Source organism: Triplophysa rosa, linkage group LG10 (genome assembly GCF_024868665.1).
Source record: "Triplophysa rosa linkage group LG10, Trosa_1v2, whole genome shotgun sequence".
NCBI classification, from domain to species: domain Eukaryota; kingdom Metazoa; phylum Chordata; class Actinopteri; order Cypriniformes; family Nemacheilidae; genus Triplophysa; species Triplophysa rosa.
The window spans coordinates 16,061,829-16,086,006 of NC_079899.1; the positions used below are offsets into that span (position 1 = coordinate 16,061,829).

Below are 24,178 nucleotides of genomic sequence, written 5' to 3' on the forward strand. Positions count from 1 at the left end.
AATACAATTCATTCCCCCTTCATTTTATTTACAAAAATTACATTGGTAAGGCTGACTCATATGCCCTATTGTTCATGAATAGGACTATTTCTCTATTTAACAATCTTTTATTTTATTTATTGTTTAATTAAACGTCAACACAAATACAAAAGTACACTTGGCCCTCAATGTTGTTGAAAAATTTTCCGTGTTTCTTAAGATTAACAGCATATTCACACACATTATTCATGTTTTAAAAATAGGAAGGTGCGTTAACAATGATTTAAAAAGCTTTACGATGAGATACGCGAAACTACCCTCGTTTAGCCCGACCCTTAGCCAGAGTGCGTCAATAATCCAAACTGTCAATCATACGTGATCTCAAATCCTATTGGCTGATCGTGAAATAACCTCGCGTGTCATTGGTCATTCCTCACTGTCAGTTCCCATTCCCAAACCGATGTATTTACTGTTTACATGAAAACAGACACATATCTGACTGAAATTTAGCAACGTCCATCATTGCGTGAATGTTTAAAGTCACTAAAGTAAAAGTGGATGGACTGTCCCACCAGCATCGATTTTGAATAGATTGCAAAGATAACTGGTAAGTCATCTTTAAACTTAAATAATCACGACAATTAACGTTAGATTACTCGGATGATTACTATTCACGTTAAGTGAAGTAACTTTAACGTACATTAACACGGACGCCTGTAACTTATTACGACAGTTACGCTGTTAGCATGATATCTTGACTGTTTGAGCGTGCTAATAGAGCTAATATGAAATCTAGAGCAGCGATATTGCAGGACATCAAGTGGCTATATTAGTCTTTTTATAAGAACAAGCATTATAATAAAATTATGTTTTTGTCATTATCACTAGCGTTACAGATTTTGCATCCTCTCGAGGTCAGGGAAAGCAGACTTTCTATTTTAGACACACGTTGCTGATAATATTGAATAAGATTACGTGGACTTTACAAAATGTATGCAAGTAACGGCCACTAGATGGCTCTGTAACACACGGTGAGAAATCTGAGGTTATGAATGAGAACGGAATTCAGGTTTATATAGAGTTATCAACCTTAAATTAGATTTGTTTTTATTTGATCCTGTTGACTAGAATATATTATGAGAACTGTAGTGTGGTGTTTTTTGCTGTCTCAACTTTGTGCTTTGGTTCATTTGTGGTCAATGCCTCTGCTGGTGGGAAAGGGGAATGATGCGTGAGGTTGGAAACTTGTGGAGCAACAACTCGGTGGGTCACAGCAGTGATCTAGAAGAGGATGATGAAGAGGAGATGGCGTTTGGAGAGAACGAGGAAGACTCTGAAGAGATGATGGACTTGAGTGATCTACCTACATCTCTTTTTGCTTGCAGCGTACATGAGGCTGTGTTTGAGGAGGACATGCAGCGGGTGAGTGTGTGTCTGTGTTTGGCTATACCCGTTCTATAATCTAGAACACTGTCTGGTCCTCACATAAACATGTCAATAACCAACTTGTGAGAAAAATTGAGGTGGTCATCACTGGTAAAAAGATTCATAATCCTGCCAGATCATGTTTTGCTTTAAATCCATAAATGCTTGTGTGAAAGTGAAGTTTATAATGGGGGACTAAAACTAACATATTTGGGATAAAACCAGTGCAAGTCTATGTAATGTCTTCACCCTTTATATTTGTTGGTACACTTATAGTCATAATTCAGCTAAAAAAAATACAGCGTTTTTACTGGCCTCCAAATGAGGCTTCATCCTTAAGGGTCTGTGTGAGCTTGAGATGAGGCATTATGGGAAAGCGAGGCTTTCTGGTCCACACACACACACACACTTTTGCACTCAGGTCCTCAGGCCTTTTGAGTGCATGCTGGGTTTCTTTATCTTTTTTCAGCAAACTCTAGTTTTCCTAATCTGGCATGTTCCAGGCTAATGGAGGTCTTTTGAGCAGTACATTTTAATCTACATTCAGAAAGCTGACACTTTAAGGCCCCGAGGACAACATCTGACGTCCACTCTGCGTTGCAATGCCGTTCGTGGAATATTTTTGGTGCACGTTGAAGCGGTAACCTGTTACCTGAGAAGTGGCAGGGACAGAGAAGAGCTCTTATGTGTTAAGGAGATGTGATTTTGCAGAGAGAGAGGGAGAACAACAGAAGCACTTGGGTCATACGGAGAAAACCATTTGTACTTCTCTGAAACCCTTAAACTCAAAAACATAATTCTTGTGTCTGGACTCTGTTTTTCAAACCACAGTGAGAACTAAAAAGATTATTATCTTATTTTTGTCTTTATTTTATATTGATGTTTTGTTGAAGTCTCACGACCTACATTTTATTCCTATTACTTTTTCCTATAGTTAATTTATAATGATAACAAAGGGTTTTTTGCACCAAAAAGAGACTCATCTAAATTTAGATTTAGCTGGGTAGCAATATTGCTCAAATGCATTATACTTCATACAGTCCTCCTGTTATTGCATGCATGGCCTTTTTTAGTCAACATTACAATCAATACTAGCAAGAGCATGACTCTTATTGTTTGCGTTTTTTGACCCCTAGTGTGAGTTGTTATATTTAATAAGTCATTATCCTGGGGGGATGGTGGATAAAATAGTGAGAGCTACAGGTTACCCATAATGCCTTTCACTCTGTGATCTTTAGTACTCTGTATATTGCATATTGGAGTATTACTGATAACAGAGTTATTTTACTCCGCAGGCACGAACAAACTACAGCAGGTTCCATAAAAGCAACCCATTAAGTTAGACTTTATTTTGACAGTCAATTTGTAATGTAAAGTCCACAATTCAGAATCACACCTATTCTATTAAAGAACACTGCAGTGTGTGAATTATTGCACGCAACCCTGAGGACTTTTGAATGACTCTGTCTGAAAAACACATAATTGCTTGCGCTCTTCAGGAGTTATGTTACTGAGTGATAGTTGTGGCCTTGGGTGGAACTAAGAAAAACTGGGTAAACAGCTGGCCTTTATTTCTGCTTCAGAACTAGCCTCCCATGTCCAAAATCTCATTTACTTTATCTGTTCTATTCAACCTGGTGTGTGGAAAAGAATAGCCAGTTTTCCCTCTCGCACATACACACGCTTTTATAGGTCTTTCATTTGGTTGTGTCTGGTGGCCTGGCTTTGTTGTTTCATTAAGACTGTTGACCTGCTTTGGTGGCACGTGCCTCGATTCGACTTCCCACCCCTTTCCGTCTCTGTCCAATGAGCTCTGTCAGGGCTAAAATCCTGATAAAGGACTCTTCAGATGGGGGTCAAAACAATGGATGTGAGCCATGTATCCTTAGATTAGTGTCTATAAATAGTCCCAATCAAGAGACCAGGCTGTGAATGGATTCGATAAACGTTATAATGTACAGTCAGTCGGTCAAAAAATAAACTCTTAGGGGTCATAAAGGATTGCCCTGTCTAGGTTTATTTTGCAACTGTACATTATCCCACTTATTCAATGGCTAATCATCAAATAAATGTGTAATCCATCTATTCTCTTTACAGTATGTAGGGTTTTGGGACCGATGGCATTTGGGACCATAAACATTTTGGGTAGGTAGTCAGTATAAAGTACTTGAATTGTTTAGATATATGGACGGTGATAATAAAGTTTTTAGCCGTAACATAAAATTAACTTAACATAATGAGTGAACCTTAAAGGGAGACTTCACCCAAAAATTCTGTAAAGAATTGCTACCCCCCCAATGAGTTGTTCCAAACCTGTATAAATGTCTTTGTTCTGTTGCTCACAAAGAAAGATATTTAGAAAAATGTTAACACCTGACATATCTGGGACATCATTGACTACCATAGTGGAAAAATTTAAAATGGCAGTCGAAGGTGCCCCAGAATTGTTTGCTTTCTTGTGTTCAACAGAACAAAAAAGGATACAATGATTTTTCCTATGGTAGTCAATGATGTTCCAGAAATGTCAGTTGCTAACTATTTTCCAAATATCTTTGTGTTCAACAGAACCAAGAAATGTATACAGGTTTAGAACAACGTGAGGGTGAGTAAATGATGACAGAATTTTCAGTTTTGGGTGAACTATCCCTTTAAGAAAAAGTAAAAGGATGAAAAAGATGATATGACCCAGAGCCATTGAGAGAGAGAGAGAGAGAGAGAGAGAGAGAGAGAGAGAGAGTCACGTCAACTCTGTAGACTCCAATGGAACGTTTTTTTTTCACAGTAATGGCTGTTCATGGAGCTTCTCAATAGTTCCCAGAAGTAGTAACGCATGGAGCAGCAGGAAAACAGACCGATTTAGGTGAACTTTGAACCCATTTAAAGATGTAAGTTGTTTAATGAATAAAAAAATGAAAGAAATAAAGAATAAAAATAAAAAAAGAACTTCCTGGAACTTTCTGAAGGCTCCATGAATCACGCGAACATGTTGAACTTCTGTTGTCTCGACTCTCTCTCTCAATGGCTCTGATATGACCTAAATAATATGTGATATTTAAACTCTTTCTTTAAGTAAATGTGATGTCAGATTATACTCGGTCGGTTTAGGAAATTCCACATGACATTGTTTTAAATCACTGGTTCACACAACTGGTGAGTTGGGACCCAAAAATGGGTCACAGGTGTGTTAAAATCTGCTGCTGCTGTTCAACTTAGGGTCCTAAAGAGAAACCAGTTGATAACCACTGCTCTAAATGACACATCAGCACATTAGTTATTATATAATAAGGTGCATAAATAGATTTACTGCATTGCTAATTTTAGTGCCCCGGTGAGCAGTCCATGAGCCTGCTGCTGACCCGTTGATGATACTGAATGACATAGTTAGGAATTGTGCTGTTATTATTCAGAATGATGTGGCTCATTTACATAGGTGACATTTTAGTGTTGTGTAAACAGATTCCAGAGGAGAAAAGCTGCAAATAGTCTTGACGCATTGATCAGTAGTAACATACTATTAAGTTACGTATTCTCTGTGCTTTATAATTTCCTCTTCTGTAATGTAAAATGTTACGTACAATTTATTTCTTTTCCATGTCCAGTTTATGAAATGTTCTAAAATGTTCTTGCTTACTGTTCATACACATTGACTCAGCTTGTCCATCACTGTCTCTTACCGCTTTCTTCCGTTTATCTCCTCTCCTGCAACCCATATCTGCTGCATCACCTTCTGCTCCTAGTTCTTGCACTCTTCTGCACCTGAACTCACTCGCTTTTTCTCTCACCCATATACACTCAGTCTCTCTCTCTCATTCTCCTCTCTGTGATATAAATAGCATGCCCTAGTTTGTGATGATAGCTGCAGTGGTGCCAGGGGGTGGTACAGCAATTCATGAGTGAGGTAGACTGGCAGTCTTTACACATGCACGTTTGCTATGATGGTGCAGGGTCAACGGTCTTCACAGTGCTGCATGCACGTATGTTTGCGTGCATGTGTGTTGAAGCTGCACCCTGCTGAGCATTGTGTCTTTTATACATCGTTATCCAGAATCTTCCTTTTCTGTGAAAAGAGCGTATTTATTATGCTGATTTCTTTCTATATTATATTTTGTTTGGTGGGGTTCTATTGCTGTCTGTGAATGAACAGTAACATGTTTATGGATGTTCACTTACTGTACTTGTCATCTGCTAGATGATTTAGTCTAAAGCAATTTATGTGGCACTAATTGGTAGGGCTGTGTATTGGCAAGTGCCTCCCGATACGATAGATGGGTCACGATACAATATATTGCTATGTATTTCGATATGATACACATTTGCGATATATTGCAATACTTTAAATTGAAAATGTAAAAAGTAGAGCTAGAAATACAACATGCTGAGCACCACCGGGGTTTTCCGATAAGTGTAAAAACATCCCTTACCTCTGCAGAGTGGCCATGATGTGCGATGCATGGACCTTTAGATCAGAGGTTTGGGTTCTCAAACTGTGGATTGCGCCCCTCAAGTGGGTAGCACAGGGGAATAAGGCGGCTCACGCAAGTCACTTGGCTGTTTTGGTGCATTACAGTTAAAACAATGAACATGGGCAGTATAAAACCTCTGGTTCATCCGTGCTGTAAATGTGCTGGTGTCACATCCGTGAAAGCACAATAAATGTCATTGTTACATTTCTTAATAAACTTTTTGTCTAATGCACTGCAGTAGCCAAGTGACTTGTGTCGTGACATGACTTGTAGCTTACAAACAGCATTATTTTATATAACTCATTACTCCATTACTTATTTTGAAAACCAAAGCACACCCACACATCAGCTCTGAGAGCTCCAAGCGTTCTTATATTTTTCGCCATGCTCGCTTCCACTTACTTTTGGCCGTATGTAAATGACATAATTTAAAAAACAATTATCGATAAGTAGAGGTATCACTATCGAAATAAAAAATATTGCGATAGTTACATGTATCCATATTTTTGCACAGCCCTACTAATTGGAGGAATGTCCCCTTGGGGGTTAAGCTGGGGTTAAATGTCTTGCTCAAGGACGCAATGTTGGTAATACTCAGTTGTGATCCCAGTTTATTCTGTAATTGGATGTGAACTTCTAATCTTTACATTACCAACACCAGGAACCAGGAATGGTGCAACATAGGAACGGACCTCCTGATCCCATTGGATATTTCAGTTTTGACACCCCTTTTATTTTTTTCCACAAAATTAACCAAGGTTTTACTAGTTTGACTACAGTATGTAGCAAAGCCATAGTATCCACAAATTAACCTTTTTTAGTAGTAACGTTAGATTAACCAGGATATTTGTAGTAAAACTATGGTAACACATGGTAGCTAATCAAAAACACGGATACAAATAAAAACACAGATACTATACTATAAAATCATGGTTAATGTTCCTCTGGTGAGCACTAGTTCTGCTTCAACTAACACTTTATGGACACTTTTATTTTCTGTACACCTGCATTTCGGTATGTGTGTCTCAACTTTTCTATTGTATATATTTTTTAAATGTCGTGTTTGTTGTTTTGGCTCTATTCTAAGGTGTTTATGAGCTCGTGTTGACTATTAAAAACTTAAAATGTTATTTGAAACTATTTACCTTACCATCAGTAAATCAAAGGAACGGTGACGGCATGGTTTGTTGGCAAAAGCAACCCGTTATGATGCAGCGGTCTGTGCGCTGCTCGGACCAACGAGGGAGGCGATGACGTCCATGTGGCGGCCGAGAGCTCTGATTGGTCCGTTCGCCAGAGCCCGAGCAGTCTTCACGCGCTTACAGATAGCATCGCTCTCAGATACGGAGCCGTAGAGTTTGAGTCAGTCAGTCAGCTTACCGACAGACTTTAAGCCTCAGAGAACCACATGAAAGTGTGAACGAGAGAGAATAGACGAATACAAGAAACAGTTTCTCTGTCTCTTTGCAAGCAGCAAAAGAGGGAATGCCATCAATAAACATGAAGCTGGAGATGCTGACGCTCATCGCCTGCGATGTAGACACTGAGGTGTTTACGTCCGACAAAATGCAGGTAACACAAGTTTATCTAAAAGTACAAAAATGTGCACGTTCTGTTTATAAGCACTCTGTGGCTCCGCGCAAGGAGCGCTATAACTGCATTCGCGCGCTCATATGTGTGACGTTTCACTCAGGCGGGTCGTTGTTTCTCAGCGTTGGAATTTTTCTCAATGAAACCGCAGTTCACATTAACATTCAGCTGCATGCGCACAGATGGCGTCAATGATCTGAGCTACTGACGCGCGCCGCCTCGATGCGGAGAGGCTCCTGACGGGCTGCGCCACCCGTTTTATGTGATCATGAAGCAGTCGGTGTGGTTTTTTAAGTTTCATGCTCAAGAAACCGATATATAGGAATAGACAATTTAGTTATGTTAGTCTAAATGTGATGATATCTCATGTAGACGCAGTGCCAGTTGCCCTTAATCACCTGCCACCCAGAATACTGCAGGTGTGTCAGGTAGGACTGCACGCAACCACTGTTGCTGTGGTAGAGAAGCATGAAGCTGTGACATGATGTTTGCCACAGAAATGTCAGTGGGATTTTGTTTTAAATGAGAGACAGATGACATTGAGAGTCTGGGAGTCTGTCAGTTCCTCAGATGAAATTTGCCTTATGAGGCTTATTCATAGACACGAGAGCCACTGTGTGTTTTAGACAGGGATTCCAAGAACTCTTTTTTTTACATTCCGGGATGAATCAGGGTGGCTTTTGCAGCATGCAACATTTTTGCATATTGAAATACTGTAATACAATTTTTGTTTTATGAATTTTTTTACAATTTTATTTTATTTTGTTTTACTTGACGATATTGTCTTGCAACTCAATACCCTGCTAACAATAAAACTGTTTTTTGCTGAAACTATTAAACATTTGCCTTTCACAAGCCAGAAGTTTTTATGCTCTGTAGATTAAACCTTCTGTTTTTATAAAACATCCTGCATATATATTGTATCTATACAGGTATGTATATACTGTGTTTGTGACAGTCATTTCTGTATTTGACAAAATGTCACATTAAAAGAGTAGTTCACCTGCAAAAGGAAAATTCTTTCATCATTTACCAGCCCTTTTGGCATTTCAAACCTGTATGACTTTCTTTCTTCTGCAGGACACAAAAGAAGATATTTTGAAAAACGTTGGTAACAGAACAGCACAGCCCCCCATTCACTTCTGCTGTAACCAATGCAAGTGAATGGGGGGCTTTTAACAACATTCTTCAGAATATCTTCTTTCATGTTCTGTGGAAGAAAGAAAGTCATACAGGTTTGAAATGACAAGAGGGCGAGTAAACGATGACAGAATTTTCATTTTGAAGGTGAACTACTCCTTTAAAGAAAGCTCAAAGAATCAATAAGAACAATGACAAGAATGCCATCTTTAAGTGACCATCTGTTTTTTGTAAGCAAAAGAAAGAAATGCAAACAAAAGGACGGAAAGACAGGCGTTTCTGTGTTGGTACTCCAGACTGCAGTGGCTCTGCCTTCATCTACCCTGCAGTATCCTGCCCTGAGCGGGTACCAACAGCAGAGAAAGCAAACGAACATTCACAAGGAAAACAGGTGGATTAAGGTGCTGGTATATGTGTATACGTATATGTATGTGTGTTGCTTCTAATCTGGGTTTTTGGCTGGTTTGAGGACACAGGCGATTATAAGGAGCAGCACGTGGGTCATGGTCAGTGACTACAGTCATCTCTGCACAACAGCTTGTCTTTTTTTATTTTCTTTTTTAGCTCAAGGCCTTTTCTTTTACTCTCTGATCTGCTTCTTTTATCTACGGACGGCAGGGAGTATCGTTCTCAGTCTGTGAGAACCGAGATGGTGGATTGAAATAATTGACCGTGTTTCTTTGTTTTATAGACACAGCAGATCACATCAACAGAACGTTGAACTATTTTCTTTAGTAGAAGAGTTAAAAAAACAGGAATGGGCTTTTGGTAGCCTTTTGACCGGCAATGACCACTTTAAAGGTCATCCTGGTCAAGAACTGCCCACCTAGACAGGAAGAGACTGTCTGACTGGCATGTTAAGCAAGTTACTGTTCATTCAAAATATATGTTACTTTTTTGTTTGCTGGGAATCGAACCCACAACCTTGGCATTGCTAGCTTCATGCTTGACCAGTTGACTTGCAGCAATCCCATTTACACAAATGGATAATGCAATGCATTATATTTAATAGGGAGTATTTTTCGCTATACCTGACATAGGCTTGTGGTGTGTGAGAAATGCGAGCCTGTTAGCTGTCCTTGCATCAAGTGTGTCGGATTCTGAGAGCAGCTGGGATCTGAGCATGGCCACTGGAACAGGTGTGGCCTGTAGTGTGCGTGTGTGTTCTGTGGAAAATGATGTGCTATGGAAAATATGCAGACATCAGCACATTGAATCTGAAGGTTATGGGTAGGACTCTTGTCATTCACATGAGCACACACACACACACACGCACACCCTAATCAGTTAACACGTTGATGCTTTGCTTGTTTAAATGATAATGACTACTAAAGCTTGATAGGCACTTTGTGTGTTGCCTTTATTAAACATCCTGTTTGTGTCAGAAAGCAAGTACAGCCACAGTGATTCCGGTGAATTTCCATCAGCATGTACTGTGTCATTGGATGTGGTGATACTGTTGCAAGACAAGGATTGAAGTTATAATTGCAAGCAGTGGTGGTGCGTGAACAGGAGAGGTATTGATATCAAAATTCTGCTCCATCCATCCATTGTGCCCTTGAGCTAAGCATTTAACTCCAGTGGCTCCCAGAGGAGACTTCTCATACAATTAGCACTCTGTAAATCACGTTGGCGAACAAAGTTCAATCTTTTAACTGATGAGATTTTTAACGTTGTATTTTAAAGCTAGTTTATGGAAAATTAATCCTTGAGTTTGGTAGAACTGACTTTGAGCTTTCATTAATTTTCTCTCACACGGGTCTTGCCAGCTGCAATGGTGGGCACAAACTTGTAGATGGTGGTGGTTTTGTAACTTGATGTTTGTAACTGTAAATTAATTTACATATACATACTTAGTAGCTAAATACTTTGACAAGTACTCATTGGGGCGTGTGCTTCTGGTGATGCTCCGCTGAGAGGAGGGGCTAAGCTTGCATGTTGTGTCTACAAACAGTAACTAAACATCTTGCCTCTTTAATGCGGTGTGATGTAATGTGATGGCTGTTGAACACATATTATTTGTTGAAAATGTTATTACATTTTCTAATCAAAAGTGGGCAGATTAATCATTCAAAGCAAAGTAATGACTCAAGGTAGATGCCACATCATATGGTGCCAGAAGAGTGAGTGACAGGTAAAACTGAGGCTAGCATAGGACTGAAGCATATGGATCAGGTTCTACTCAGGTGAGTAATAAGATCTGAGTTTTGGCAGGTGGGGAGACTGAAGCCTGTGGCCTAAGATAGCCCTCCAATGAGCATGCTTAGTTATGCCCATGTGCTTTATCTCTCTCTCTCCTCTTAGATAGATAGACGGATAGATGGATGAAGCAGAAAGATGGATGGAAGAGAGATAGATACATCTGTAACCCAAGAGCAAAGCCAGAGCTCAGATGTCACTGTGGGGTTAAAGGCATTCGTAGGTAATGATGACGTTAGACAAAAGGCTTCTGGTCACCCACTTGTGTCCATTTTCCTTTGTGTCGGGTTACCATCCATCATAGCATGCACAGCAAAGATCTTTCCTGCAAACTTGGTTCTCGGGAGGGAGCTGACCTTACAATATGTGACAACTGTAGAGAATTATGTAACTTTGGTGTTTTGTTCACATTTTGACATTTAGTAGGGCTGCATGTAACGTGGAGGTTATGAACGTTTTTCAAGGAGCATTGGTTGAAACCATGTATTTCAGAATAAAATTGTGCATGTAAATTGGTATTAATAGGAAATTACACTGTTGCTGGTATCAACTACTGACATTTCCGCATGTCAAATTGCGAATTGACATGACTAATACCAATTTAATATGGCTCCTTTATGTTAGTAGTTCAATATTAGGCTTTTATGTATTTATTGTTTTACATTATCAGAATAATTTAAATAAATTAAGAACAAATCTTTTTTTTTTGCATGTCTGTATTGATTAAACAAACATTAGCAGCAGGTATACTCTGTAGATCCTATACACAGATCTGACATTTTGCCAGTTATGTTGAGAATTGAGAAAGACAAAATAAGTTATTTTGAAGAATGTTGGTAACAGAACACGGTGGTACCCATTCACTTTTATTGTATGGACACAAAACCAATGCAAGTCAATGGGTACTGCTGTTGCTCGGCTACCAACACTCTTCAAAATGTCTTCTTTTGTGTTTTGCAGAAGAAAGAAAGTCATACGGTTTGAAATGACAGGTGAGTAAATGTTGATAGAATTTTCATTTTTGGGTGAACTATTCCTTTAAAATAATAGCGAAGGACATTAAACCTTTTCCAGAATCTGACAAATTGCCTTAATGGCATGAAATATCATTGTCCCCTGGGGCTTTTTCACCAGGCCTGTTAATTGGATATGTACTCTTCCATTGATTCTAGTACAAAAACCACAACAGAACTGAGTGATGGCACCAATTCCACTGGAACCAATCAGGGTGACAGCATTTGTTGTTGTTGTTTAACTGAGTGCTGATAAGAGTGAGGAAAGACCCAGTGCCCTCTGCATTTACAGCACACGTGATGAACGCTTCTGCCACTATCCAGATTTCCTTTCACAGAAGGTCAGGGATCAGCTTCTTTTGTGCAAAACTGTTTTCTGCCTGGCAAGTTGGCAATGCAGAACAGCTACTTGGCTACATGAGTTATGCGTGACATTATGATAACATTTAGATTTTGTTTTCTGGGTTGGTCCTCCTGTTTCCAGGCTTTGTTTTGCAGACTTGATTTGAAGCAGCAAAAGTTCACTCATCTGAAAGGCCAAACAATGAATGAATGAACTATGGGGAACTAGTTGTGATATATGGAGTTTATGGAGGAATGTAATAAACTATGTGTAGAGTGAATTTTTGTCGGTGGTTTGGATGGTTTTATTATTAGACCATTTATTTAGAAAACACCCATCATATGCAACTGCCTCCTGAACATTTGTTAGTGTAAAACAGCTTTTTTTAGATATTCAGTATTAATTTGTGTTTTGTTTGTGTATAAATAATAAAGTGTAAAATAAGCCTGAAGCGTCGATGGGCCCTTGAATGGTTGTGGTTGTTGTGATTGACAGGTTATTTTAAAAGTTTCTCCTTATTTAACGGATTAATCTGCTTAATTATTTATTAATGGTTCTATTCTCAGCATAAACTCATGATGACAGAATCCCAGAGAGCCATATGTCCCAGATCCACCTTTTATGGCTTTTCTAGTAATTTTGAGTAATTTAGTGGAGCGCCCAATGAACACCCATTCAAGACTAAATGTTTACACACAAAGGATCATGTGAATTTGAAATTCGCTGACTATCATTTGAAATGTTGATTATATCACATTAATTTATTATCTAACAGGACTAAATGTTATTAGCTTTTGTTTAACTTTTGGTTTTGTGTTGTGCTTTGCGTGTTGTTTAATGATAATGACTAGAACGCATGGACTGGGGTGACTTTTGTCTTTAAATAACTGCTACACATTTTAAAGGTCCAGTGTGTACTTTTTTGGAGGGTATAAAGACCTTACATAATGAAGTGTTATGTTTTTATTATCTTAGAATGAGCTATATCTATGTACATACATACACCGTGGGTCCCCTTACATGGAATTCGTCATGTTGTTTCTACAGTAGCCCTAAAAGGATAAACTGCTCTACAGAACGTGCTTTATACGTTATCTCCACTATAAAGTGAAAACGGTTACAACATCTTAGTCCTGTGTTAGCCACCGTAGTGCTTCGAATGGGAGGGAGGGGTGGAGTGGAGAAACCTCACTCCACCCCTTTGCAACCTCACCACTAGATGCCGCTAAATTTCAGACACTGGACCTTTAAGCAATTTAGCAACAAATAGGAATATGCTGTCCTGTCACTCATTCTATAACAATTTAGAGCTGGAACTCTAAGTTTTATAATATGTGTTATGGGACATAAAAATGAACTGCTTCCTATAAAAGACTTATTTTACAGACTCTTTCTGACTCTCAAAGTGAGAACTCTCAATCTAATCTCTTTTGAGTTTCTGTGTCACTTCAGGCTTTTCATACGAGTCACGTCTGCTCTCCGTCTGTATTTCTATACTGTGTCTTTCTCAGACAGAGATAATTAAAGATTTGTGCAGGCGGTCTTTCCATCTTTTTGAAAGGGTTTTACTGAAACTAAAAGTTTTCATGGCTAATACAGGACTGGACCTGATCTAAGAAACAGAAAGTCTGGTTTATTGCAGTTGAACTATCTGACTTAGGAACAGTTTCCCAAAAGCATCGTAACCGTAAATTGATCTTAGAGCCATTGTCACCAATGGAGCTACGATCAACGTAGGCTTACGATGCTTTTGGGAAACGCAGTCCTGGTCTGAATGGTAGTTCTTACATTTTCAGAGTGAATTGAGTTTTATTGCCATTTTGCTGGTGATTTGTTTCCGTTTGTAGTGATAAACGCTTCTCTCTGTCCTTCATCAAAGTTGACCACTGTGATCTCCTGTGTCGCCACTTGTTCATGCCTTCCTGGCAGGTAAAAGGTGTGTAATCCATGTGATTGGCAGAGGTGTGAAGTGATCCAGCGAATACACACCTGTGCTGTTGCATAACAGGCTTACTTAGGCCTTACATCACATCAGTGCCCTATACACTGTCCGTAGCCGTCCTTTAAGAAAGGCCTTTTATCCCTGCCAGTGTAATGTTGGTATCAAGTTAAATAATGAGGTTTTGTTTACTGTTTTTGTGTTCACTCCCCTACAGTCCTCTCTCTTCCCTTCCTGTCTTGTCCTCACTGGCTCATCTTCTCAGATTTCATACTGAACAGTCGTTGGGACAGGCTGTACTATTGAGTAACAAACACAGATTCAGACTTTAGAAGGAATCACCTGCGCTAGCGTGTTGCATTTCAGATGCTGGAGCCCCCACCGGGGTTCTTAAGTATAGTTCAAAGGAATAGTTCATCCAAAATTAAAAATTCTGTCTATTTGAAACAAAAACAGAGAAATTGTCACTTAGTTTGTGCCATACAACAGTCATTCAAGTTCATGCTGGTTTGCTGATGACCATCATGGTGGTCCACCAGCACTAACCAGCCTGGAAGTTCATGCTCGTCCACATGCAGTTTATTTCACATGGCACTTGCTCTCTCCCTCACACATGAACACATTAAGAGCTGGCGTGTCATTGTGGCGGATGTTCGCTCCTTCCACCCGGGTAGAGTGTGTAAGTCAACACCGCCTGCAGGAAACGCTCAGCGCTGCACATGAATTAGTGATTGACACATCCCCTCCTGTTACACAATATCTGACTTGAAAACACACGCCGTGGTCAGAAAAACACAAGCACACATGCTCATGTTGCGTGTGAAAAGGAAAAGATGATCGTTGTGCCCAAATATTGTAGTTTTAATTCATCAGCAGATGAAGGTCAGGTCATAGTTTATTCTTATATACTTACATTTCACTTGCGACTGCCATTGTCTGTGCCTCCAGATAATGAACAGAATGATCAAAAACATCAGCAGATAATTCATGAGATCTGTTTCAAAACCAAATGAGCTCACACAAATATTGAGGAAAGTAATAGATTTTTTTATTTAGCTCAGGTAGTTTTTTGTAAGTGACGTTTTTAGCAGTGCAAGTATGAAATGCGTGTTCCCTTTTTTATTGTCCCCAGGAGCGGTTTGAAGCTTTGTTCAGGATCTATGATGACCAGATGTCCTTTCAGATGTTCAAGAGTTTCAGAAGAGTTCGGATCAGCTTCAGCACCCCAGAGGCGGCTGCACGTGCACGTATCGAGCTCCATGAATCCGATTTCAACGGCACTAAGCTAAAACTCTACTTTGCACAGGTCAGTGTATTAATTGTCCTTATTTCGTATGCTTCATTAACACATCATTGGTCGTTTTTGAGAATTGTGTCTCTAAGGCTTTGTTCAAATTTCAAGCGATGATATCTGATCCTTTTGATTCATTTTCAGTGCATCTACATCAGTTGCATTAAAGGTCCAGTGTTCAAAATATAGCGACATCTAGTGGTCGGGTCTGCGAATTGCAACCAACAGCGAAGCACTACGGTGGCTGACACAGCACTAAGATGTTGTCAGGTTTTCACTTCTTTGCCGAAGGAGATAATGTATTTACAAAGCGTGCTCTGCAGTGCAGTTTGTCCGTTTAGGGCTACTGTAGAAACGACATGGTGAATTCCATGTAAGGGGACCCGCGGTGTATGTAGATAGAAATAGCTCATTCTAAGATAATAAAAACATAAAGCTTCTTTTTGTAAGGTCTTTATACACCTCTGAATACTTATGTATATTATATTGCATTTCTGTCAATAGATCCGCCAAAAAATTTACACACTGGACCTTTAACACAATACCAAGAGACAGATGAGAAGACTCATTTCCATCATGAAATCTTGCTGCGGTGCTGAACTCACCAGGCAGCTTACTTGTCAGCATTAGCATAAGGGAGAAACATGAGATCTTGGGAAGTATTATATAAATGTATTTTTGTGTATTATTGTAGTGTATTATTATTAACAGGAGATCCAAGGAGAGAAAACGGGACAGTTTAGTTCCTGATTTATCTTTTCCTAAAGGTATTTCAGCTGGGATTACTAAAAGAACATGTAGTTCTCGGCATGGCAACACACGCACACACCTTCATGTATGGCAGATCATTGTTATCATTAATTGTATGAATCAGACGAATACAATTATAGAACCATTATATAGTAAACGTGGTGGATGTTTTTGACACTTCTTATTGTGCATTTGTGTGTGGGTGTGTGCAGATAGGATCTAGGACATTGTGTGTCTTTAACATTTTAAGAATAACCCGTTTCCTCAGTGGGATGGTGAGACTACGGTCAGATATCCTGTGTGTAAAAGACTTCAAATCAATTACATCTAAAAAACCCCTAAAACTAAATTTGGTTTCAGTTAAGTTTTCTTTCTCTGGCCGCAGGTGCAGAATTCAGGCGAGGATGTGGACAAGACGTACCTGGCCCCACCTCAACCTGTCAAGCAGTTCCTTATCTCTCCACCTGCGTCCCCGCCCGTGGGGTGGAGTCAGAGTGATGACGCCACACCTGTGATCAACTACGACCTGCTATGTGCTGTGGCCAAACTAGGTCCAGGTAGCATCACACTCACACACACCCAACAGTGTTTATTTCTTACATGGAGAGACATGCTGTATGTGGAACCACACACATAAACTATCAACATACAAGCACATGCCACACAAATACACATACAAGCTGGTGTCTTGTGTGTGTGTGTGTGTGTGTGTGTGTGTGTGTGTGTGTGTGTGTGTGTGTGTGTGTGTGTGTGTGTGTGTGTGTGTGTGTGTGTGTGTGTGCTGTGTGTGTGTGTGTGTGTGTGTGTGTGTGTGTGTGTGTGTGTGTGTGTGTGTGTGTGTGTGTGTGTGTGTGTGTGTGTGTGTGTGTGTGTGTTGGGGAGCATCTGGTCTAAAGGTATATCAAATAGATACAAAGGCTTTTGAACTTTGTATTTTGACACAGGAATCAGATAATAATGTATGGGCGTTTTACAATATAAAAAAGGTATTGTCCATTGTATATGTCACATTTGAAAATTGCAAAATGTGCTGTTGGCGAACACGTCAAAAAAAAAAAAAAAAGATTAACTTAAATAAGGCTTTAATAAAAAAATTGATGTGAGTCATGTCTAAGATTATTTGTGTTCGTTTTGTGCGCCCTCTGCTGGTTCGTATTAAAACTACACATAAGAAACCTGCTAGTAGACTACCCTGTTACTATAGAAACGCTCATTTTGTTTCCTATGTGTTTCTACAGTGCTCAGTTGTGGGCTTCCTATTACTTATTCTCAGTTAACTAAAACACAGGTAGTGTTTGCATAATCTTTTAATGGCTTATACATTAAGAAAATTGACCAAAACATTGTAACCAAAGCATTTCGATTGAATAGATATAGTTTCTTCTTTAGTAGTAAATTACATTTATTGATCAGACACACATAGCATAGGAATGTTCAATATTTGTTTTATTGTGTGAGGAACATTGAGGTGAGTAATGTTAGCAGCACAAATATCTGCGTGATCAAAGTACTTCAGTCGTAAACCTCTAGTTCTTGAAGCAGAATTTTGAAACCTTGCAGCTTAACTCTGCTGTTTCTAACTTTTGCTAAGTTCTAAATGGATGTAAGAGCTTAACGTCTTACATAGTTCAGTGGCGTGGCGCTTTTCTGGGAGTGTGTGAATAGAAGTGTAGTGAATGTCTGTGGATGTAATGAAAGCTAAAAACAAACTATTTGATCTCTCATACACCCTATGAAATATGGCAACAGATATCCAGCATCATTTTAGTGTTTCTATAAAAACCATATCTGTCGTCCACCAGGTGAGAAGTACGAACTGCACGCAGGTACAGAGTCTACTCCCAGCGTGGTGGTCCACGTGTGCGACAGCGAAACCGAGGAAGATGAGGAAGGTCAGCCTAAAATGAAGATTGTGCAGACCAGACGTCCCGAAGCCCCCCCGAAAGTCTACAACTAAATCCTTCGCCGCACCGCACATGTTCTTTCTCTCTATCTTTCTCTCATCCAGAGAAAGACACGCTTTATTTCAACGACAAAAGGCTAAGAAACGGATGCATTTGAAGGGTTGCTTAACGCACCAGAGGCTTATGGTGTTCTGAAATGAACTTGTGGAATTAACACAGTGTCACCGATGTCTCACCGGGACAGCCAGGGGGGCGATGAGTTTGCAAGCTCACCCCCACATTTAAACCACTTTCATTCCCTCATTCCGAGTCTTTGTACTGTAGCATTACATTACAAGCAGTAATTGTATTTAACAGTCGTAGAAATAGGTTACATGTAAACTTTGTTACGGTTCGTCACTTTGATCATCAACCAAAAAAGGGAACTATTATTTCCTCGGTTTCTCTGTGATGGCTGCGTCCACGTTTATCTCCATATCGGTCTGCAGAGGTGCCGGACCATGAGATTTTCAACGAAAGCATTGAGAACGAAGGGTTCAGTTGAAACGTTTAAATAATATTGTAACGTTTGTGACGATGAACGATGTTTGAGAGCGAGGGTGTTAAACGTGTTCGTTTACTAGGATGGATGTGCATTATTCTTACTGTGTATTTGATACCACACCCATTTTTGCATGCTATCTGGTGTATTTTATACTATGTTTAAGAATAAAGCAACTGCTGTTGAGCATATCTGACCGCTGTCTGTCAGTGAGATGAACTGGCCTTGGAAAGTGAAGAGGTTTGACAGACTTATTGTACTTGTGGAACTCAATGTTCATGTATGGGCCTGATTAGATAGTAGTGAGAAATGAATCGATGGTGCAGAACAAAAGCACATTGAGTTGTGTCTTTCTTTCCTCCAGTTTCTATTTGGCGCTCTCCTTTAACTTTTTATGATCAAATTATAATGGGGGATTTCTGTACTGCTTGCATTGTTAAGCACCTAAAGTTTTGGGGATCTCTACATAGATTTACTAAATCTAAATGCTGGAGTTTCAAGATTACGTGCTGAATATGGACAGTATCAGAGAGTTCCCAGCTGAATTATTTTATTCTAGTTTTTTTTATTATGTTCAAAGAGGAATTGTCTTTTAATTTACAGGGCATCAAAAACTCTTAGACTAACTCTTTGTTATGTGCAGCTACCGGGTCCAGTACTGCTGTGTGAATGTATCTTTACCGTTCTATGTTGTTAGGTTTGTACTTGGCATTGACAAAAATTCTATATTTTGTGTCTTGCAAATTATATTTGGTTTATTTTGGCCATAAACTTCCAGTGTGTTAATTCATACCAAAATTCTTAATACTGAACACCTCTGCAATAATGTGTTGTACCAATATTAGAGCGTAACGGCACTTCAGTTAGCCTCACAATATCACATTTCAGTGTAAAGGGGATGAGACCAGTTGATTGTTGAAATCTTATTTCCAAATGTGATAAAAAAATTTGCAGACGCTTATGTAAATCACAATAGATTTTATGCAAACAAATGACTGATGTGACTTTATAATTTGCCTTATTTTCACTGCTCACATGAAAGTGTTTTGTTTAAAAGCAAATCCTTTAAAGACAAAGGACTCCTTTATCAAATAATACATCAAATGAAAGATTTGAATTGTTGTGTAATTCTGAATTTTGATTCATGCATGCTGTGACTGGAATAGATGTCATTTACAGTTTCATTTCATGTTGAATGCGGCGCTATTTTCCTTTCCATCATGTTGTGTTTCAGGTGTTCAATCAGCACAGGGGGAAGAAACGAGTTACTGATATTCAGCTTGAACAAATGTGTTTGTTTTCTATTTTTTATTTGTGTGCGTGTTTAAGCTCACGTTGAAGATAAAAGATTCTGAAGAGAAGTGAAATACAGGAACAGATGAAGCCGTGTAATGTATTGACATTTTTTACTGGTGTTTACTGGTTTGACTTGTTGCAGTTGCTTCGTAACGCAGTGAAAATGATCTTGTTCTTTTTTCTATGTGTACAGATGGTCAGTTTAGTCAGTGTTGATGTTCTGTTTGGATGTAGATATCGTCTTGTATCATAACTGTAGTTCATGAGCATTGACTACAAAGCAATAATTTAGAATTATATACGTCTCTGTCCCGTATGGTATGTATTTATTTGCAGAGTTGATTCTAAGCTTACTTATGTTTGTGTAAATATGATTGTTATTTGTTTCTCATTAACATATAAATAAAGGTATAGAAATGATTCCTTAAAAAACAGGTGTTGTATTGTCTTTTGCACACAGATAGTCAGCTAGCAGAAAAGAAACAGAAAAGGGTGCGTCTAAAATTTAGACTGATGTTTTAGATGACGTTTCATTTCTCTGTTGAAGCTCAAATACCATATCAGTCAAGTGTTAGCATGGTGCTCTTTTACAATAGAACTCTTTTAAAACGGGCAGGACAATACAAAAGCAAAGGAAGTTTAAGCTTGAGAAATAATAATAAACATAGGCTTGTTTTCTCATAACTCATTTCAATGATTTTCAAAAATCATGTTTTTTTATTGTGCATTCCAATTAATATCAATCAAACTGCAGTTGGTTTGTTTTGATTTAAGCCATAATAACTAAAAAACAGGATTTTTAAAAGTTTTAAAAACGAAGTTATCTAAGTTTACCAAACTATATATATACTGTATATATATGGGTCGTTGACGTGATGTGGAATTTTCACAGTCAAACAATATAAAAATGAATATAATTAGAATGGTCATCATTTCAAATGCAGAAAAAGGTTAAGCATATCTTTATCTTACATGGCCCTGTCTTTTTTAAGACCTTTAAGAAGCATTTTAAATAATTTAATAATCATTTTTGATATTGTATATAGTATATATACAATATCAATGTAATAGTTACATTAATGTTTAAAATGTATTGTTGTATGTGTCATGAAAATACTGTAAATAAAAGGTGATAGAAAGAATTGAGGGAGAAAAATGAATGGAAGAGAGAGCACACAGGTGTATAGAGAGAAAATTAACAGGGATCCACACAGAAGGGAGGAGATCCTAAGAGAACAACACATAAAGAAAATAGAATAAAAAATGATTCCTTATAAAGAGCAGCCTTATACTTTAAAAATTAATTCACATAATGGATATGGTTTGAATATCAATTAGCTGTGCAGAAACGTTTCAGTAACATACTTATTAACTGAAGGACTGACATAGAATATGTTTCTACATTTACTGGGGGAAACATTGAATTTTATCTTCCTTTTTACCATAGATTGTAATGTATTGTCTATGAATTTATTAATTTATATCTATTCATTTTGAAGCATAGTCAAAATTAAATGGAAAAAATTATAATAATGAAATACCATTTAATGCAATAACTCCTTTAGTGTGACATAATGTCCAATGGTGTGACACGCATAAAAGAACCACAAATTCTCATAATAATTATCATAATCTCATAATATCTTAAAGAACACTTTGGGTATTGCAATAGGGGAGTAATAGTCATTGCTCATCTTAAAATAGTATAATTTTCAGCAGTTTTGAAAGGTTGACAGCAAATTTTGTATATTTATTGAAAACGAACAAGTCAAGGGGAAAAAATAAAGTCATTCATAATTTCATGCTACATTTACATTTAGTCATTTAGCAGACGCTTTTATCCAAAGCAACTTACTGATGATGAGGGAAACAATGGAAGCAATTGGACCAACATAAGGACAACAAAAAGCATAAGTCCAATAAAAGAAAATTGGTCTCATATAGCCTATCACAGTATACAGAGCTAAGGTTTTTTTTTTTGAAAGAGTAGAAAAGAGAGAAGTCAGAACTGATCAGTCAGGTGTTGACAGAAGAGATGTGTTTTCAGACGATTCTTAAAGATGGCCACAGAATCTGCTGATCTTGTGGCAGCGGGCAGATCATTCCATGAATGTGGAACCGATCCAGAGAAGGTATGCGAGAGATTTTTTACCTTTTTGGGATGGCACCACAATTTATGCTAAATAAATAACACTTCATAAAAATCTTATAATGAATATAGATCTCTCTCATGCTATTTGTATATTTTATTAAGATATTTTTTTCTTAATTTTGCCATGTCACACCATAGGACAGTTTTATAAAAATGCTCAAAAAAAAAACATTGAGAGTTGACTAATTTAGTGACACCTTATATTTTCTGAAACTTCAGACTTTACCCTTCATAAATATGTGTATTGTTCTTCAGAAATGGTGTTTTACAAAAAAAGCATTTTTTTACTGCATATTTGTCAACCACTCACATATATTGGCTACATAACATGTTACTTCCTGTTAATTCCTTGTGTGTGTATACAGTCATTTATATAACCTGGTGTCTCATTGCGACAATTGTCCTCACCTACCATCACATTAGAGGCAGGGTAACCGATTTTAGCCGAGTACCAAAACAAACTTGTAGCCAATCAGCCTGCGTTGCACAGCACGTATGAGGGCGGAGCAATGCAGGAAGGGGCGTGTTTCTTTTGCGTGGTAGTGTGTTTTGTTGTGGATTTCATATAACATCAACCATTTTTTCAGAAAACGGTTACCTTTGATGTCTCCAGACTTTTGCCCTCTTGACGTTATAATGTCAAAATAGGTTATTACAAATGGTAATATCAGTTAGTTAGCTAATATACTACAAGCAGTATATTAATTATGAAAATATCGCTTGATCTCCCGTTGAAAACTGGCCATTGGCTGTTGTTTTTGAATAATTAATGAGGTAGGTCTTTGCTAGGTCTGGGTTCCATTTTGGAAATTTATAAATATGATTGTGTGAACGAGTTCCTTTTGGGGCAATAATGTGTATAATATAACATTTTCTGACTCGTAAATCTCAGCATTAAACGTAAATGGTATTCTTGGAGATTACCGTCATTGTGACTACTATCGTTATTCGGCCCTATAAATACAAGTCGATGACGTTATCCGAATCGGCCGAGCAAGTCTCTTAATGCCCATCACTATGAAAATATGAGCTAAAAACATATGAGAACAGACCTTCAAAAATGGCTTTTAGCCAAATCAGTGGTGTTAAATAGACTGGTTTAAAAGGTGCTTCGCTAATCATTCTTCGTCAAATAACACATCCTTGAATCGAATACACGGCGGGCTCACACCATCTATAGGATTTTTGGAAAAAAAATCACAAGTCTAGTGCATTATAATGCGCTTTATTCCCAGCCACTTTCCAGGAGCCTCCATAGCCTATTGATGTCACTACCAGTGAGTGGCTACTGACGGTTTATGGAAAAGACATTGTGAGGAGTTTGCATAGAATTGCATAGCATTATGTTGTACCAGCAGGCAGGCATGGCTCCTCCAGTGCTGCTGTATGTGGACTGTGGTTGCTGCATCGAGAAAGGGCAGTGCACGCTGCAAACCCGGTTTGGAGAATGGCCTAACCTGAATATCAGGCTGGCACTTTATGCAGTGGTTGGAAACAGGATGTACCACTGATGCTCATCCCTTTATGGCACATCGTTATACCTGCATCTTTGAGTGAGACCCATGGGGCAATGCTCTTTTGCATCGGGTGAACTGGAGGAGGAAAGGGTGCCTCTCATCACCGATGACCTGGCGAACAGATGCATCACAAAAATGGAGCTGGCACTCTAATACCATAGACATCCGTAGTTCAGTCTACTATGAGTGCTCCAGATTCCCCCATTCAAGTACCTGAAAAAATGTATCGGCAATAAAATATGTTTGAAGACAAATCTTGGTCTCCTCTCTCAGAAAAGTTTCCACAATACCCTCAAGGCATTGTGGACCCAGCCCCTCTGCCACTCTTGCTACCCACCCTACCCCTGCTTTCGCATTTTTCCTGTCCCTAAACCCTCTGCCACCCCTTTGTTAACTCCGCAGGCCAGCAGTGTCCCAACATCTTCTGCAACACTACAGCCACAGCATAAACAGCCATAGCACAGAAGAGTGGAGGTAAACACTTGTAAAAAATGTACAAAGGCACTATTTACTGCCCAATTACAGAGACATTGACAAAAGAATAGTGGCTTGAGAAAATTTAAAGGAAATAGTTATGTTTATACATAGCTTAATAGTTTTAATACACTTTAATACACACACATATATACAGTATAT

General features: G+C 38.5%; 1 protein-coding gene across 3 annotated transcripts; it reads left to right on the forward strand.

The window, feature by feature from the left end:
• The first annotated feature begins 435 nt into the window (after nt 1-435).
• rcan3 (regulator of calcineurin 3) lies at nt 436-20,305 on the forward strand. 3 transcript variants are annotated; one of them, XM_057344266.1, is made up of 5 exons: nt 436-586; nt 1,200-1,401; nt 15,224-15,397; nt 16,518-16,689; nt 17,935-20,305. In XM_057344266.1, exons 2-5 carry the CDS (start codon nt 1,204-1,206, stop codon nt 18,087-18,089), a joined length of 699 nt encoding a protein of 232 aa, XP_057200249.1. In that variant the 5' UTR covers nt 436-586; nt 1,200-1,203; the 3' UTR covers nt 18,090-20,305. The 3 variants fall into 3 exon arrangements, with proteins under 3 accessions (XP_057200249.1, XP_057200250.1, XP_057200251.1); XM_057344267.1 differs by having other exon boundaries at nt 16,518-16,683; XM_057344268.1 differs by lacking the exons at nt 436-586; nt 1,200-1,401 and adding an exon at nt 7,113-7,439.
• Nucleotides 20,306-24,178: the final 3,873 nt, after the last annotated feature.